We start from the raw sequence: 18,598 nt of genomic DNA, 5'->3' as shown, positions 1-18,598 counted from the left end.
CAATGTCGTCAATGTTAATTCCAATCGAAGAAATGAATGCCAATTGGACAAACTTTTTACTGTAGACCAAATACGCATGAGACGAACATAACTATTTAAAAACAACTCTAATATAACCATCCGTTCTCTTGTGATGATGAGTTATACGTACGAAAAACAAATTTGTTTTACATATAAGACACACAATGCATATGTGCAGTCTCCTTCGAAACTAAGACCATGTTTTCATATGTTTCCTGTTGAAATACGGACACTATGAAAAGTGACTCCGCTTCTTTTCTATCTTCCTCTCGTTTGTGGACAAAATCAAAGTGTAATACAATTGCTAGGTGAAATTAAGTCTGTTCAACTAACGAACAATCCCCCTCACTCTCATCTTCCAGAACCATCCCCGGCATCCGGATTGAGCGAAGTGTAACTTACAGCTCTTCCGAGAGAAGAAGGAATGAATCCAATTTACGCTAAAGCAGCGACCGTTTTGGCGTGTGACGATTCCTTTTGTATCGGCCGCCCATTTCTCCCTTTCCCAAATTGATCGGTAAATGCAAAACAAACGAGGCTTCCGAAAAGTACTCTCGGCGTAATTTAAAATACAACCATTAAAGAAAGCCGCGAGAGACATTGCGGAAAAAGAACCGGAAGAGGAAAACGAAGCAGAAGCAGTTCAAACAAGTTCCCAGCGATTGGGGCTTACTCCACCCCAGGAGCAATTCAAGAGCTATATACTTTGGTGGCGGTAGGAGGGTGGGTGGTTTGTGCTCGGGAACAAGCCGATACAAGCTTGGTAATTTTCAGCTTCTACGTTCCAGTGCTTGAGCGCAATATATTTAAATTTCCATTTTAATTTAGTTTTTTATTTCATTTTCCCGCAATGCTTCTATTAGGATCTTTGTTTCGCTGCCCACCTTTTCCACTCCACCTCCCCCTTTCTGAGGTGTTGGTCCCTGCAGATGGTTTCGTTACCGGTCGCATGTGGTGCGCTTCAATTTACATAACCATAAGACCCTCGCGCCGGGAAGCAAGCGGTGCTGTGCCGAGGGATGAGGCCACATTTCCAAAGGCTGGCGGCCAAGAACGGAAAATGCAGAGTGAATGAGAAAAACTGCAAGCCCTGACCATGGAGGAGACAACAACAGGAAAAATATACGGAAAATTATAGCAGAACGAGCCGAAGAAGCACTCCTGCAGAAAAAAAAAAGTTCGCCATAAATGAGAGGAAAAAAAAGTATAATGTTTATTAAAAGGATTCCACCTTGTGAATAATTGTGTTATGAACTTTCCACACGTTGGAGTTGAACACATTCAACGCTATTTCGCAGATTCACGGCGATTTTTTCTCATTTAAACTTCCTCTGCAATATAAGTATAAGTGGGTGTGTGTGTGTGTGTGTGTGTGTGTGTGTGTGTGTGTGTGTGCAGTTCACAAACACTCAATGCCGACCACGAGAATACGAGCGGTAATTTAGTGTTCTCCCAACACCACGAACAGTCACGTGGGGTAATTCCAGCGGGAAAATGTTAAAACACGTTTACCTGTTCCGTGTGCCGTCCGGTGGTTGAAAAGTGGGGCGAAAAACAAGATTAAAATTAAAAGTAATAAAACTGTGTGAATAAAAACTCCAACCGAGCGATACGTTTCGAGCCCGATTCGACTCGACAGCCGCAACACAGAGATTGCAGCCTCGGTAACGTCGTCACCTACCGAGTTTGATTTTGGCTGGCTCGTATGCCGAGCTGCGATGAATTACGCCAACAGGAAACTGATCCTAGTAGTCGTCGGTAATAGTGCTGAGCGACAGTCAATTTGAATTTTCGGACACAGATGGGAACAGACTTTGACGACGTGTGTAATTTACATATGTAATCAACCCAAACGTATACAATGGTTGTAATTGATTTCAATTCATGCCAGCCGTTGCGGCTGGTAGAGTTAATTCCATTTTCAGCAGGTCGCTTTTAGACAAACACCGATCTACCCCGCTTCCAATCACGGTGCCGTTGCATAAACATAAACACATCCCAGCAGTACACGGGAGTAAATCCAGCTCTGACAGGCTGGCAATTTGTTACCCCGACAAAGACGAGAGTGTCTTCCCTGTCCGGGCGACGCGCCATCAAGCAATTTCCAACCGGATAATGTCATCCAGAGTAATTTCAGGATAACCCTGCATATCAACACGTTCCCCAACAACGAACGAGGTGTTCCGGCTTGTTGCTGCCTTCACGGTCCTGTTGCTGCTCCCGGGCTCTACACTACACGGAAAAGGCCCGAAGAAGATCAAGATACAATTTATCAAAGCATCTCAACGCTCGCGTCGTCTTCCCAGCATCCTATCGTTTTTCCGGTATTCACCCAAGAAGACTCGAGTAGCAACAGAACAAAACAGAATGGGGGAACCCGTTCGCTAACAAAAAAAAAGCGCAAAAAATGGAAAACGTTGAAAATACCTCATAAGGATGAGTACCATGTGTCTACAAGCACTCCGCTGCTTTCCACCTGTTTACTTTTTCCCACTTCCGGTCGCAGTCATCGTCTTCGTCTTCGTTGTTTTTATTAGCTGTCAGAGTCGAAGACTACGGGTTTTTTATTTCTCCCCTGTTGCCGCGCTGGGAATGCACTTACTCAGTCCGTCGTCTTCGCCTCCACCACGAAGAACACGACGAAGAACATGAATCGAATCGAGTGGAGAAAATAATACCTACTTAAACAATAACGTTCAAGTAGAACCACGAGTGCTATAATGTGTACATCTTGTGCTTGCTTTAGACTGGCAGAAGAGGGCGGAAGAAGAGGCACTGGTGCCAGTTCCGGGGGGTATCCTGGGACTCTCGGAGAAAGCTGTAGTGGCAGCGAAACGGCGGGCGAACGCCCGGCGCAATCAGGAAGATGTGTCGGGATGAATCTTCCTAAAAGAGTTTAAAAAAAAAAGGGATTCAGATTCCGGCATTCCCCTATATTATTATCGTAGGTCTATGAAATAAATACCGTCATGAACGAACATTATATCAAATTTAACTTGATTTTTGACGTAGAACTACGTCTTTCATTAAGGGTGCCAAATCAGAAAACAGGTCACTTTTTTATGAAATAAAGTTAACGTTAATAACTATTTTTGCCGCGAACGGATTTTGACGATTTACACACTAAATGTATCGAAAATTCCGTAAGATTTATTTATTATGCTATACATTAGAATCCCCTGGTTTGTAAATGGTTAAAATTCATGAAAACTTTAGGCGTTTCCATTTTCCCATACATTTGTTCTGTCCATTTGTGTGCTTTCCCGAACAGAGCTGTCAATAACGAGCAACTTATCGACGACTAACCTCCCCTCCGTAAGGATTTTAAGTCTCCGTGAACAAAGGAAAGGTAGAAGAATGAAGGGGAATACTTGCCTAGAGTATAAACAGTGGATCTTGCTGAGGCAAACTTTCATTCGGCATCGAACTGTTCAGCAATCCAGTTCACTTTGCTTTCGCTGCGTTTCGATCTAAGATTGGACCCCACCAGTGGTAATCCAACTTGGATATCGTCGTTTGGTTTTTCTGTTCGTTTTTCGCGTTATTCGTATCGTGTGTTTTTCTTCCCGCGTCATAAATTGGACGCTTCGCGTAGTGTATGATGAGCAATAAGAAGAGGAAGGCAGGCTCGATCCCTGCAAAAAACGAACGCATTGCCAGTAGCTATAGAATTTCGAGGCAAGCGTCATCTAATGATGCACGCGATGTTGGTGCAGTGAAAAGTGCTCGCACTGAACCGAGCCTTCGCGAGTGTGACACCGCATCGAACAACAGCGAAGTAGACGATTTCGGCATCGATGGGCAGAGTACAAGCTATATGGCATAATTCCGAGATGGAAAATGAAATGTGGGAAGATTTTTAAATCTGTGACGTCACAGATTTTGTTTATGTTTGTTTCTTTTTATATAATAGTCCACTACATAGGAAAAGTGTTGTTATGAAAAGTAAAATAAGCATATGAAATGAACGAACTAGTTTTTTTTTTCTTAAATCAATGGTAGCGCTCAAAATCATAAGGGCCCAACTTACATTTTAGCAGAAACTGAAATTTCAGTATTTTTGAGATGTTCTAAACTTAATTTCAATTCAATTTTAATTCTCGTTACGTCGACCAAAAACGTAAATGAACAAAGACAGAGTCACAGAATATTTTGTTCCTTTGACGGATAAACATTTAACAGTGCATGGAAAAAAGAGTTGCATGTTTTATTCATGTAAAATGCACTTGAAAATTGAATTCAATTGACTCCGTTTGACCTAGATTGAGACGAAAAGTTTTCCGCTCGCATCTTAGTTTTAGACGAATGAAGTTTTCAGCACCCTAATTGTGAAAAAAGTAATTACAATTGCTGACAAGAGATAAACTTCCATGAAGTTGCTCTAAAATCCGAACATAGTAGACATTATAATACTACTTCTGATATAAGAAGAAATCAAAGAAAAAATTAAACATTTTAGTTCGTGATAACATGAAACATGTAATTAGTTTCTGCATATCGTCTTTCAACGTTATTCATTGACACATTCAATTTTGTTCCATTTCAGTAACTGACTGGTATGCCTGGTATGTGAACTTCCTATCTTCCTGGCTACTAATACAATCAAAGTTTAACACAACCAAAACCCGTGAATTTTCCCACCTTCTATTCTTCATCTCGGCATAATTCAGTCTTTTTCCAAGCAGTTAACATTGTTTGTTTTCTGTCATCATAAGGGCTTCGTTGGTGCCTTTGAGAATGCATCAATGCATTAAACTGATGTTATGGCGAAGCAGGCGTTAAGGTTGTGTGCCAAAAAAATATTTGGGGAATACCAAGCATCTGGAATGGGTTCGCGTGCCAGTCGCAAAACTGCCTTCAAGTAGGATTGCATTTGCGGTAATATTGATCATAATGAAGCATTGCTACTGTTTTCGAGGTTGTTATTAACAAAAAGAGTTTATTTCGCTTGTTTAGTCACCAAGAAGTGCTCCCTTGGCCGAGTGGTTAGCGTCATAACTAACATGCCGGGTGTTCGGGTTCGATTCCCGTTCTGGTCGGGGGAATTTTTCGTCAAAGAAATTTTCCTCCGACTTGCACTGTGATCACGCGTATTCTAGAGCTTGCCACTCAGAATGCATTCAAGGCGTGTTACTTGGCATAGAAATCTCAACTAAGTACTAATGACGCAAGTAATACTACGTTGAGACGGCGAAGTTCCTCTAGGAACGTTAGTGCCATTGAAGAAGAAGAAGAAGTCACCAAGAAAGTAAATGTCGTTCTGGAATTTTGTATGTGATTAGGTTTCGCTTGCCAGTAGCAAAACTTCTCCACTAAGGGCCACAGCTGCGCTTCTCTCGAGCATGAGAAAGTAATGCAACTTTCAACAACAACGCAACAGTTGTTTCTAAAATTTCACAGCATTTTAGAATAATATCCGAAGGTATAAATAAGCGACTTATATAAAATAACAGTGTTGTTCTACGTCAACAATGCGATCATATCTTGGACACAACCTCCTACAATTGTTTTCAATTTTTTTTTCTCAGAACTAATTTTTTTCTTAGAATTAATTTTAATTCTTAGAAATTAGTGTTTTTTGGTACAACTATCTGGTAGTCCTGACACCGGCCAATGACATCGAAATTCCTCGCAGCTTGCTGACGATCCATAGTTCTTCTTCTTCATTTCCTTTGATTACGGAGACTTTAAATCTAATGATTCATTCGTCTCCGGTATTCTTTTTGTTTCTATTCTTATTATTTCGATTTTAAAATTTATTTATATTTTCTTGTCAAAATTCTATTAAATTATTTTCCTGCGTTTCATCGTTACTTAGAATATCTCTTAAGTTCTGTCCTATATTATTTTCAATTCTAGCGTCCTTTGTATGTTGGCAATCCAGTTGTAAGTGACTTACAGAAATGTGGATCTCATTGCAAGTGCATTGAGGTTTATCTTTCCTTTGAAGTAGATAAGTATGAGTGACTTTGGTGTGGCCGATTCGAAGACGGGTGAGAAGCCGTCTTTCCTTGCGGTTCTTCCTTTCATGCCATGGGAAAGTGTTGTTTTTAATTTTTTGAAGAAAAGTTGATCTGCTGTTTCTCCAGGCTATGTCCCAACTTTAGCGGATCTGCTGTTTTACCCAAAGTTTCGCATCAGAGCGAGGAATGGGTATATTTGGGGGTTCTTGGGTTCTGCCCCTATCGGGTAATTTGTCGGCGGCAGTATTTCCAGGAATTCCGGTATGACCGGGAACCCAGCAGAAGGTAATATTTTTGTCAGAAGCAGCTTCTTCTATTGCAATGATCCATGGGTGAAGGTTTTTACCTTTTTGAAGAGCCTGGAGACAGCTCGCGGAATCAGAAAATACAACAGTAGGAAGAGAATCATGTGTGCTCTCTTGGGTAGCGATTAGAAGCGAAAAAGCTTCTGCGCTAAAAATTGTGCATTGAGGAGGAAGCTAGAAACTACCAGTATATCGTTTATCAAAAATTCCACAACCGACACCGTCAGTGCTTACAGAACCATCAGTGTAAACTTGATGTTCAAACTGGAATTTTGTTTCTACGAGATGATTGAAACAGGCCTCTACTTTTGATTGGATATCTCCTGCACGAACTTCCTCGAGTAAATCAAGGTTGATGTTCGGCGGTTTTACATTCCATTTCCTTTCCATAACCGTCGAATGTACACATATTTCGGAAAGGTCCTGATTGGTGTGTTCTTTGAATCGGTCCTTTGCCCGAGATATTAATGGGACATCATGGTCGCGGTCAGGAATTGAAAGGTAACGGATAGCTCTATCGGTTACAATCTACGTAACGAGCCGATCGAATGGTAGCTGCCCACTTTCCGCCATAACAGCGAGAGTAGGACTTGTAACAAAGGCACCGATGGCTATCTTTATTGCCATATTATATACCGGTTCGATCGTTTTAAGCGTTTTTTCGCCGCCTCTGCTGAAGATGCTTATTCCAGAGAGAATTTTCGGAATCAACCAAGCGTTTACTTTTCTTAACAGAGACTTCCTAACGGGTGTTAAATAAAAAATGAGAATTTTTTCAATCACATATAAAAAAAATAATTTTTTTTTCATCGATTTCAGTATTTTTTATTAATAACATAATGTATTTTCTTCCAAAAAATGTCAGTGAATGTTTGAGTAAGGGCCGTGGTCTGCTGTTCGACGCAACTTTGTCGCGATGCTCTCACAAGAACGTGAACGGTATCTTTTTCTCCTCAAGATACGCCAGCGTCTTCTTGGCGTAATGGGAAGACGCCTTGTCCGGCCAGAAGACGTACTTCCCATCCGCGTGATGCTCGTTCAGGAACGGCAGCAGGATTTTATCGAGGCACTCTTCTCGATAGATTTGTTGGTTGATTGCCAGACCGCTTGGCTTAAACCAAGGCTTTGAAATGGCCCGGTCGGAAATGGCGATGTACAACATAACCTTTTTTCAAACTTTTGCTTGAACTTGTATTTCACTTCAGGCGGTGTGGATGACTTGTCGCTGGAGTAGTAATTATCATTTCCTGGAATATGCGTTTTGGACAGCGGAAAATAGCTTTCGTCGTCCAGAACGAAAGACGTCCCGCGGTATTTTTTGGTCATCCACCGACACTGTGATTTAACCTTCTCAATCGGCTCCTCCGTGTACTCCGGCGACCTCGTCTTCTTCCTGCAGATGATTCCTTCCATCTTGAGGGTCCGATGGATCAATACGTGGGAGCAGCCATATTTCCGACCGGCGTCACGCAGGCTGGTTGCGTTCTTTGTTGTCAAACAGCTTCTTTAACGATGTCTTCCTCTGCTTCGTCATTATCGTCATCGGACGACCACTTCCGACCTTCCGCTCTACGTTCAGGGAACCCAAGATACGATATACCGTACTGACAGGTACATTTTATTCCTTAAAATGTGCCACCGTGAACTTTTTTCCTTGCTGGAAATGCGTTTCGTAGAACCGTACAATGCGTTCGCGGAGCACTTGCTGTTTCGACGCCATCCTTGCTTTGACTAAATTCAAACTAGCAAAACCAAACACGCCTACTGTTTCTAGGAAGCCCAAAGAGCAATTTTCTCGGAGAAAGAAAATTTTACGCTCTTTATTTGAGTTGAGGGCTTCTTTTTTTACCGCCTGAGCATGTGGCATGAAACTAAGTTTCTTGTCAAAGGTTACTCCGGGTATTTTAAGAGTTTTGACTGAGGGGAAGTGAGCTTTTGAACTACACATATGAAGAACTTTAGATTTTTCCGGAGATATTTCGAAACCAACATTTTGGGCCCAGTCTAGAACGGAATCAATTGCTCTCTGAAGTCTTTTCCTTGTTGCTGATGCAGCGACGCTAACTGAAACTAGCACAATGTCATCTACATAAACAAGGATTTTTACATTATCTGGATTTTTTGCAAAAAGGTATTGCGTAATGACCAAGAAGAGGGTTGGTGATATAACCGAGCCCTGGAGCCTGTATTTAAAACGCTTCGAAATTTTAGTATAAACTCTTCGGTAAAGTGTTTAGACGGCCCTGAAAAGGCCAACGGTTCGCGTGAAGTTTTGAAGCACCTGAAGAAGGGGTCGATTCCAGATTTATTCTTGGTCTCGCCAGAACAATACATAAGCTGTTCATATGCGGTAAATTGTTTCTTTATGGCAATGCATTCGATATGCAATATGCAAACACTCTTTTTCTTCTTTGTATTCTTTGTGTAATAGAGGTTTCTCGAGAAATGACGGATCTTAAGATTAATATCAAATCAGGTTTCTGGACTTTCCAGTCAGATCTGAGTTGGTGGAAGTCATAATGAGGGCTATACTATCGTGTAAAAATTATCGATTTTCTAAAACACACTCGCTAGCTGGCTATGTTTTCAGGAACGGCAATCAAATGTTTTAAAAATGTGAATAATTTTTCTCGGATACAGGGCGGACTCGACTATATACAGTCTCCGATTTCTTTTCACTGTATATAATCGAATCCTGTATATCTAGTCAAATTTTTATTATTTGTTTGTTATACATATATTGTTCGTTTTTTGAATATAAAATAAGAATTTGATTTTTGATTCATCCCTCTAAAGTTAGAAAAAACCTTTCTCACGTGAAAACAAATGATCCAGAATCTCTCAGGAGGTGATAGACGATCATATTTGATGAAAAAAAAATCCATCTGCGCATATGGTAGAATTTAAACAATGACAGAGTTATTGGACCTTTTTATCGTCCAGGATCTGTTTGACTTAAACTGACTCTACTCCAGCAACTACACTACGAAGAACGATTCCGTTACTTTCATTTCAAAGATGTTGAAAATAACGAAACTCCAATACCTTTCCATGAGTGTAACCGTACAAAAATGCACTTCTCGGCATGGAATCTCGTTTCTAGATTTTACCCCGGTGAAATCTATCGCTCCGAAAACATATTTGTTTAACTTTTTCTCGCCTCCGTTTTGGTTTATCTTGAGCATTTTCTTCGCATCCACACACACACACACACGTACATCGTTGACTTGGTTGCTCTATTTTACAACGTCCTTCCACTATCCCTCTCCCACTCCTGCTGGGGATCCACACATCGTCCTCTGAGGAACGCTTTGTCATCGTTTCCAGTTCCAACTCTCGGGAGCCCTTTTTTCCCCTCTACCCGACGATGGATTCTTCTTGTTTTTTTTATTGCACTAAAAAACAATTGAATTACACTCAGCTTATAAATGGGTCTTGGCGCCTCCGAATGGTCTCGTCTTCGATCGGGCTACCGCTTCTGTCCTTCCCACGATGCTGATACCACCCTTCGCTGCGAGAAGAAGCACACCCCCCAGCCCCATTTGGTGGAAAATGTGGAACACAACATGATAAATGGATGTATTTTAAGATTTAACGAGTGCTTTAGCTAATAGTTTTCCATTTCTGTTTATTGAATTATCATTAGCTCTCGTTGTCCGTTGACGCGGAGATGGAGGAGACGAAGAAGGGAGGGGTTGTGGGTGGTCGATGGTTTCTTTGAATCGCATGGAAGATGGCGAGCAAAAAATTCCGCAACGAATTGGCTGCGAATAGCAGGGAAATGAGGTACAAATGGGAGCCGAGGCAATTTGTGGGGCCCATTCCCGATCCCATTCCGATCCGTTCGATCCGTTGGTAGGTCGGGAAGGGAAGGGCAACCAAAAGTAAATAGAACCCCGGACGACGACTGACTGACTGACTGACTAACTGACTGCTTTCCAGCTTTTCTTCTTCGCTTCCGGGAAGATAAAGTGTGAGGTCGAATGATTTCAACCGAAGCCGTCTGGAGGGAAATAAATTTTAAGTGGATGAAAAAGTTGGTTTTTATTAGCATGAACTTGCTGGCTTCTGTCTACGGGTCGCGGGTGGAAGGGATGCGGGGCAGAGATCGAAGACAATTGATAGAAGCCTCTGTAGGTGGGATGAAATATCGAACCCCGGATCTAAGGTGTTGAACGGAGAAGAAGTTTGGTGGCATTTGAACTCCTCCGGGCTGTGATTTATGCAAATGGTGATAATTTCGAACTGATCTCAAATCGCGAGACGTTTGATAATTTAATTCATTTTCCCCTTCTCTTCTTTTTTTTTTTATTTGCAGTGATTGCCGCGTGGTTCGAGATCCACAAACGCTGAAATCCAAAGGCTATGGATTCGTGTCGTTCGTTAAGAAATCGGTAAGTGAGATATACTCTTGTACCAGATGGTATCACAAGGCTGTCCCGCGTAAAGACTGGAATCGCAGACAAAAAAGAAAATTGTCTCAGCTGTTTCGTGATATTTCTTTTTTCTTGCTATAATAATTGCAATATCATGAAATCTGATTTTTTTATGACTTTTCAAAGTTTCGTTTTTTTGACATTTTTTTGAAAAAAAAAACATTATTTTGAAACGCTTTGCAGCTTTAATGACAACCTGGATTTTTTTTGCGTCAACGGAAAAGTTGTTCGGAAAACTATACAAAACAAATCTCTTTCATTAGATACTGTAAAATTTGATCATATTAACCCGACAAAAAAAATAATGAAAAAAAGTGATTTCTTGTAAAAAATCTGCTTAAAAGTTTTGTTGCCAAAGTTTGCCACGGTTGTGGCTGCATACAAAATTGTTGTAAAAAGATAAGCTTCCTAGTGAACACTGTACTCTGTAGCGCAAAACTGCGCAAATTGTCGTTCTGGTGTGAAAAGCAATAGCAATTTTTTTACTATATTTTGTTTAATATTGAAGTCCAATCTAGGATTCAATGCAATCAAAATCATAACAATTCATTGATGAAAATTTTCGTATCACAGTAATCTGTAGATAATAAAATATTACATTACAAAAATTATCATTAAAAAGATATAAAAAAGAAAATGAAATTAATGAGTTAAACCCCTTGGAAATAATGACGAAAAGCAGTAAAGACTTTGTTCCATTCTCATTATTCCCACAATGATTGATGGAAAATGCGTCAATTCTCCAGCAAATACTACTTCTGCGCAACCTTGCTATGCTTGTAAAGTTACAATATCGGAGTTTAACATGGTTGGATACGCTGCTTTGAATGCATCATTCATAATTCATTTTGGCTGGAATTCAAGCACTAACGAAAATATAGTTTTGAAACACATGTCATGCCACCAAAAAAAATCAGATAAGAACAAATTGGTATTTCCGCCCAGCAATACCGCGTATTTGCGTTGTTTACATGCCTAGTTCTCACGGCCCGTTAAAGGGTTGAGATAAAAAACAGAATCAAATGAAATCAAGCGCCAACTATATCGAACAGTAGCCCATATTCCGGAATCCGATTGGTTTGAAAGTCGATCTATGTTCGAAATCGACTTTTGTATTCCTAAATTCGTTCGACCTCAATTTAATCGTTCTATGCAAATGTGGCAACCTTACCTTGATAAAAATTTAAAATCTGAATAGTTTATCCGTATTTGTGGAGCAATTTTCTATATATATATATTTATTTCTTTTATCTATATTTTTCGGTTTCAAAGTTTTATTCCACCCGAAAATCTGTGTTCATTATTACATAAACGGAATATGAAGCTCAATGTCGTCTATGTCGGGTAGTTCTGACTCGATCGTATTTTAGAATACAGGTGATCAGTAGACGGATCTGGAATTTCAGAGCCGATTACACTATCGATTTCCACGACAATGCATTAAGTTTTAGCCTGGCAACAGCAAAGGCCGTGTCGGCATTGCTCATGATAGCGTCTCGCAAGTGAATTTATATTTCCTCACGCCGCTTCTGTAGATTGTCTAGTAGGAATCGCATTCGCATAATACACATAAAAAATCATCAAGCCGCATATTCATAAATATTAATTCGAATCATTGAATCATTGATCACGTGCTCTCCAGCTGGTGTTTCATCTGGATTGATGAAAATAGCATGATTAAAACTTAGCTTAGCCGAGCATGTATGATCAGATTTTTTTTAAATTTTGAGTTTTGACGTAGAACTACGTCTTTCATTAAGGGTGCCAAATCAGAAAACAGGTCACGCTTTTATGAAATAAAGTTAACGTTAATAATTTTTTTTGCCGCAAACGGATTTTGGCGATTTACATAACAAACGAATCGGAAATTCCCTAAGATTTGTTTGATATGCTATATTTTACAATCCCATGGTGTGTAAATGGTTAAAATTCATGAAAACTATAAGCGTTTCAATTTTCCCATACATTTGTTCTGTCTATTTGTGTACTTTCCCGAACATAGCTGTCAATAACGAGCAACTTATGGACGAACAACGAAGGGGAATATTTGCCTAGAGTTTAAACAGTGCATCTCGCTAAGGCAAACTTTTAACTTAAAGATGTAGAACCCTAGGTTGATCACTTGAAATGTAGTAATATATTATAATGTAAACCAAATTAGGAAATAAAAAGAATTTAAGTGAAAAAAAAGCAAACTTTCGTTCTTCGTGAGGACACCGACTGAACAACATCGTTGCTGGGGGGGCTGGACGGTGGGAAGTGGAGGAGTAATACGAGGAAGAAGAAAAGTTTTCCAAGATGAACTAAAGAAGTTGAAAATCTCACATGGCTTAGGTTCGGATTGAGCTGTGGACGCGACCAAATTACTGACTCTCTGATGTCTCTAGTATTGCAATAATTGCATCAGACTGACGCCATTGCATTAAGATTCTGAGCTACACAATTGTGTGGGGAATCATCAAGCTAGGCTATCGTCAGCTCACCAAGAAAATAAATGTTCTGGAATTTTGTCTGTGATTTGGTTTCGCATGACGGTAGCAAAACTCTCTCCACAAAGGATGACAGCAAAGCTGATATTATATAATATATGCATATATTATATATGCAATGCAATATTATCAAAACGGGCTTCTGTTGAGAAGAGCGCAAAACGGGGATAAGTATGTGCATATTTAATTGCTTCAAGCCATCGATGTATGGATATTTGTGTGTGTACTGCGTGCGTTTTGAAATATTGCGCTGTTGCGGATGAACATGTCGATCCGAACGTGTGACAAGGAGCGGAGATAGCGGGAGGGAAATATTTGCGCTCAGCCTTTTTCCAAGCAGTTCACATTGTTTGTTTTCCGTCATCATAAAGGCTTCGTTGGTGTCTTTGACATTGCATCAATGCATTGAACTGACGCTATGGTGAAGCAGGTGTTAAGGTTGTGCACCAAAACATTATTTGGGAATACCAAGTTATTCAATAAGTTATAATAAGTTATTGATTTATTTGGGTTCACGTGCCAGTTGCAAAACTCCCTTCAACTAGGATTGTATTTTCGCTAAGCTTGATAGTAATGAAGCAGTGCTATTCTTTTCGAGGTTGTTGAGATTAACAGAAAGAGTTTATTTCGTTTATTTAGTCATCAATAAAGTAAATGTCGTTCTGGAATTTTGTATGTGATTTGGTTTCGCATGTCAATAGCAAAATTTTCTCCACTAAGGATGATAACTGCGCTTATCTCGAGCATGTATTGTTCTGCGAGGATAAGAATGAATCATCAAACAATAATCGTCAAATGATTCTACAAGCAAAAATAGTTCAGGGCGACCAAACTGGTAGAATGGTTATTTTTAAAATTTGGTAGCATTATAAAGTAATACTCGCAGTTATAAACAAGCGACTTAAATTAAACTACAGCGTAGTTCTACGTCAACAATGCGGCCGTGTCTTGGACACAACCTCCTATATTTTTTTTATCGAAAAAAAAGCATATTAGAAAACAAAATGGTCATTAAAGAATGAAGTATATGAAATTACTAAGGTTTTCATTGAAAAATATCAAACAAATTTTCGAAAAAAATATTTCGTTTATAAAAAAATTTCGAGAATTAAAATTCATTTTTCTCGAAAACATTTTTTTTTTAATTCTGACAGTCCTTCAATAAGTTCATACAAGCCCATACAATCCTTCAATAAATCACCTATACATCGAAAGATGGGCATTTTTACAGGAAAAAAGTGTTTCCAACATTTTTATGTTTTATATATGTAAATATATCGTGATTTACATGCTCTGTTACCTTTTTCTATTCAGAAACATGTCAATAACATGTCAAACGCGAGAGTTTACACACAAAAATGTTACGAGTAAATCATTTTTTTTCCAGAAGTCTTCATTCGAAAATACCTTATACAACTACAAAAGATAGAAAGTTAACGTCTTCGACAAAGATTCATATTTTAATAATATCTAAAACGTTGTTGAATACACTATATAAACGACTTGTTGTAAATTCTAATAATATATGTAAAATATTTTTTTTGAGAATTCAAAAAAAAAATATGATTTTAGGAAAATTTGTTTTAAGTTTGCAAATATTTTTTTAATCGATGTTTAAAATTTTTTTTTTTTTTTAAGTAAACTTCAACAATTTTCTACTTTTCATCCAGAATTCTGTAGATATCATAGTGTTCGAGTTTTGAAATTTTTGTAAAAAATTAACAAAAAAATGTTGGCTCTTTCCAAAAAGTTGTTTTTTTTAACATTTCAAGTACATATCCAATATTAATAGCACTTATTTTGAAAAGGAAAATAGTAATTGTAAAAAAACTTCCAGATGAAGTAATGTTTCTATTGGAGAAAACTGAGTTTCTATTGTTGAATCAGGAAAAGATGACGATGAATCTGATTATGAATAAGAAGAAAAAGAAGAAGAAGAAGAGAAAGTAGAAAAAGATGATGATATTAATTGTTTTAATTAGTAATCTAAAAAAATATTTTGTATTTATAGCCGAATTTGTTCGATTTTAGGGGTCGTCCATAAATTACCTGATATTTTTTTTTCAAAAGGGAGGACGCCCAGTGGGGTTGCTTGTGATCAAAAATATTATAATATTATATGAAAAAGTATGTAAAAAATATTACGGTAGAAGGGACCATAAAATCCCAAAAAATGAACCACGTGCCAAAATCACCAGCTAAATGTTTGAAAAAGCGGGAAAAATACGAAAAAAATCTGGAAAAAGCTGGAATTAATTTAAAAAACTGAGAAAAAGCTGGAAGAATTTATTTTTAATTTTTATCAATTTTTTATATTAACAATTCAAATTAGAGTATACAGTGACTGTTTCAGTATGTTGCATTGTTGCGTTGTTTCGTAAAGATTTTTTTTCGTAATAAAATTTATTGTGCGGCCAATTCAACGCGAGCGAAATTCTCATCTAACAATTGGTGGGAACAGGTTTGCTTGCGAGAGGCCGCTGCTTCTAACAGCGGGTCGGCGGCCGACTCGGAGAATATTCTGCTTGCATTCCGTCTTCGTTAAAACAGGTAACCACAGTCTCGTAAAACGTTTCTGAGTCAGTTTCAATAACCTCAATCTAATCGTAGAATCAGTCTTTAACATGGATTGTATCTTCCTTCGAAAAGAATGTGCGTACAATCAACGCTAAAGACTCCTTCGATGAAACGTCAGTAGTCTCCTTTGCTATCAGAGTAAACGAATTCCGTTTTAAGTGCCCACATAATGCTTCATGGTGAACCAAATTTTTGGAATAGTTGGAAAAATCCGGAAAAAAAACTGGAAAAAGCTGGAAGAATCGTTTTTTTTGTCAATTTTGTTTATGTTAGCAATAAAAATTACAATATACAGAGACTGTGTCAGTAGGTAGCATTTTAGATTTTTCTGTTTGTGATCATACATTTTAACATTATACTTCTATTTTACATTCAGTATCAAAGGATTAGTAACCTGACTTTGCTTCATTTTTTTTCATTGTTCTTTATTTCTATATAATTTTTGAATGCTAGGATTCCTCGCATAGTTTTTGTTCCTGTTCTACTTCCTGGCTTTGATTCGTTCGAATTGTATACTAAAAACAATCCCTCAACGGTTGCTACGAAAAACGGCAGAATCAAGCATGTTGAAATTATTTGGTTTTTGTTAATTTGGGATAAGCGAAATTAATGTCACACCTTTTTTTTGCAAGATAATTTCTCCATAAAAGAAGCAGCTTGGCGTTCGTTTACAGTGAAGTCAGTAAAACCCAGATTTCGGATCACCCTTGATGCATTATCGTTTTTCTGGAAATCATATCGATCGAGAAAAAAATTTCTGCATTACTCGAGAATTAATCAAGCAAATGAAACCAAATTTGGCATGTGGAGGTTTTAGGATGCAATAAATGATTCTATGGTGTTAAGATACTCCTTCCCCCTCTCTTAGAGGGGGCTGCCGTACAAATGAAACACAATTTTTTGCATTACCCGAGAATTAATCAAGCAAATTAAACCAAATTAGGCATATGGAAACTTTAGGGTGCAATGAATGTTTCTATGGTGGTTAGATACCCCTCCCCCCTCTCTTAGGGGTGGCTGCCATACAAATAAAACACAAATTTCTGCATTACTCGAGAATTAATCAAGTAAATGGGCGGGACGAAGTTTGCCGGGTTAGCTAGTAAATTATAAAAATTCATGGTGAGACAGCTATGCCTAGAATATCAACATGGGACAATTGAACTTGATGTTGTTTTTTGAAATACTGGGAACAAACAATGAGTTTGTTGGTGTTTTCCGAAAGATTATGCATGAAAACATCGCTTTATGAAGAAGGAAGTGATCTGCAATACTTTTTCAGAATATAAGTCTCATTGTTATTAGGCATTCGCTAACAAGGTGTACATGTGGTTAAACCTTTTTTTTTTCATTTGTTTGAGAATTAGTTCGTTCTTCCAAGCCAGAATTGAGTTCTTTCAAGCCAGAATTGAGTGAATTTTGAAAAATACATGGCGAGACAGTTATGCCTAGAATATCAACATAAGACAATTGAGCTTGGTGTTGTTTTTTCAAAAGCTGGGAACAAACAAAAACTTTTTTTTGTGTTTTTCCAAAAGATTAGGCATAAATACATCGTTTTATAAAGAAAAGTTTGAAAGTCGAAAACAAGCTTTCGGAACATTCTATTTAGAAAAAGTCATAGTGCCATATGAGAGTTAAAAAGCTTGCTATCTGTTTTCCGAATAATGGTTTTTATTTCTCAAAAAATTACGAATGTATGTGCTAATGTATGAAAATTGACTCAAACTCATATTCGTAGGCTGATTGAAATCTCAACTCGATTTCGAGGGCGTTGACCAATTTCAGAATTCCATCATTATTATTCTTGTTCATTGTTCCTTGCAACTATCTTCGGTTGTCTTTAGCCTGATCTATGAATTTTTTGGTGTATTCGGGAGGTATATTTATAATTTTTTTTCATCAAGTGGTTTTTCAAATCGTTATTTTTAGAAATTTAATGGTTTCTAAATTTCCTACACAGATAGCTTCCCTAATTTTTTACTGGGATTGATGTCGGAAGATTGTGGAGGAATATCAATAATTTTTGAGCAATTGTAATGTAACCATGTGCGAACTTTATATGTCTTGAGCTCTGGGTCAAACTTGAATCCTAGATCCAGCCCATTCTGTTGACATTTTGCTTCATATTTTCCTTCAGGATGTTAAAGTAACCATTCTGATCCATAACATCATTGATAAAATATGAAGCAAAATGTCAACAAATTTGGCTGATGGAATCGAGGATTCAAGTTTTGCCAATACAATGATCCAGAACTCAAGCCATATAAAGTTTGCACTTTTGCAAAACTAAGGAAACTATCTGTGTAGGAAATTTAGAAACCATTAAATTCCAAAAAATAACTATTTGAAAAACCACTTGATGAAAAAAATGATAAATATACTTCCCGAATACACCAAAAAATTCGTAGATCAAGCTTCAGACAGCTTATGAACAAGGGATACCGTACTAATAAGGGAATTCGAAAATTGTTCAACGCCTTCGAAATCGAGTTGAGATTTCAATCAGCCTACGAATATGAGTTTGAGTCAATTTTCATACATTAAGTCAATTGAGTCGATTTTCATATATTAACACATACATAACCGTTCACGAAATATTCACACGCGTAAGTGATCCGGTTCGAAGGATCAATTTTTATGTTCGATTTTACGACTACGCGGTGAAACAGGGGTTTGAAACGGTTACTGAACTTTTATTGACCGTCTTCATCAACTCTATATTAACGACTGGGGTATAGTTTTACAATTTTCACTCGTTACAATCTTACATCAGTGTTTGCTGTGATTATGCTATTTTGAGCGGT

At 38.1% G+C, this 18,598-nt stretch overlaps 1 protein-coding gene across 7 annotated transcripts in view; it reads left to right on the top strand.

Moving 5' to 3' along the window:
* The window catches only part of LOC129778748 (nucleolysin TIAR), a 1,021,219-nt gene that overhangs the window by 906,935 nt on the left and 95,686 nt on the right, over nucleotides 1-18,598 (top strand). For all 7 annotated transcript variants that reach the window (XM_055785883.1, XM_055785864.1, XM_055785877.1 and 4 more), the window contains one exon: nucleotides 10,608-10,683. In XM_055785883.1, coding sequence (XP_055641858.1) covers nucleotides 10,608-10,683 — 76 coding nt within the window. The remainder of the gene's footprint in view (nucleotides 1-10,607; nucleotides 10,684-18,598) is intronic.

This window comes from Toxorhynchites rutilus, chromosome 1 (assembly GCF_029784135.1).
Source record: "Toxorhynchites rutilus septentrionalis strain SRP chromosome 1, ASM2978413v1, whole genome shotgun sequence".
NCBI lineage: Eukaryota > Metazoa > Arthropoda > Insecta > Diptera > Culicidae > Toxorhynchites > Toxorhynchites rutilus.
Note: the sequence above shows the minus strand (reverse complement) of the source record. Positions and strands in the feature narration are given on the sequence as shown.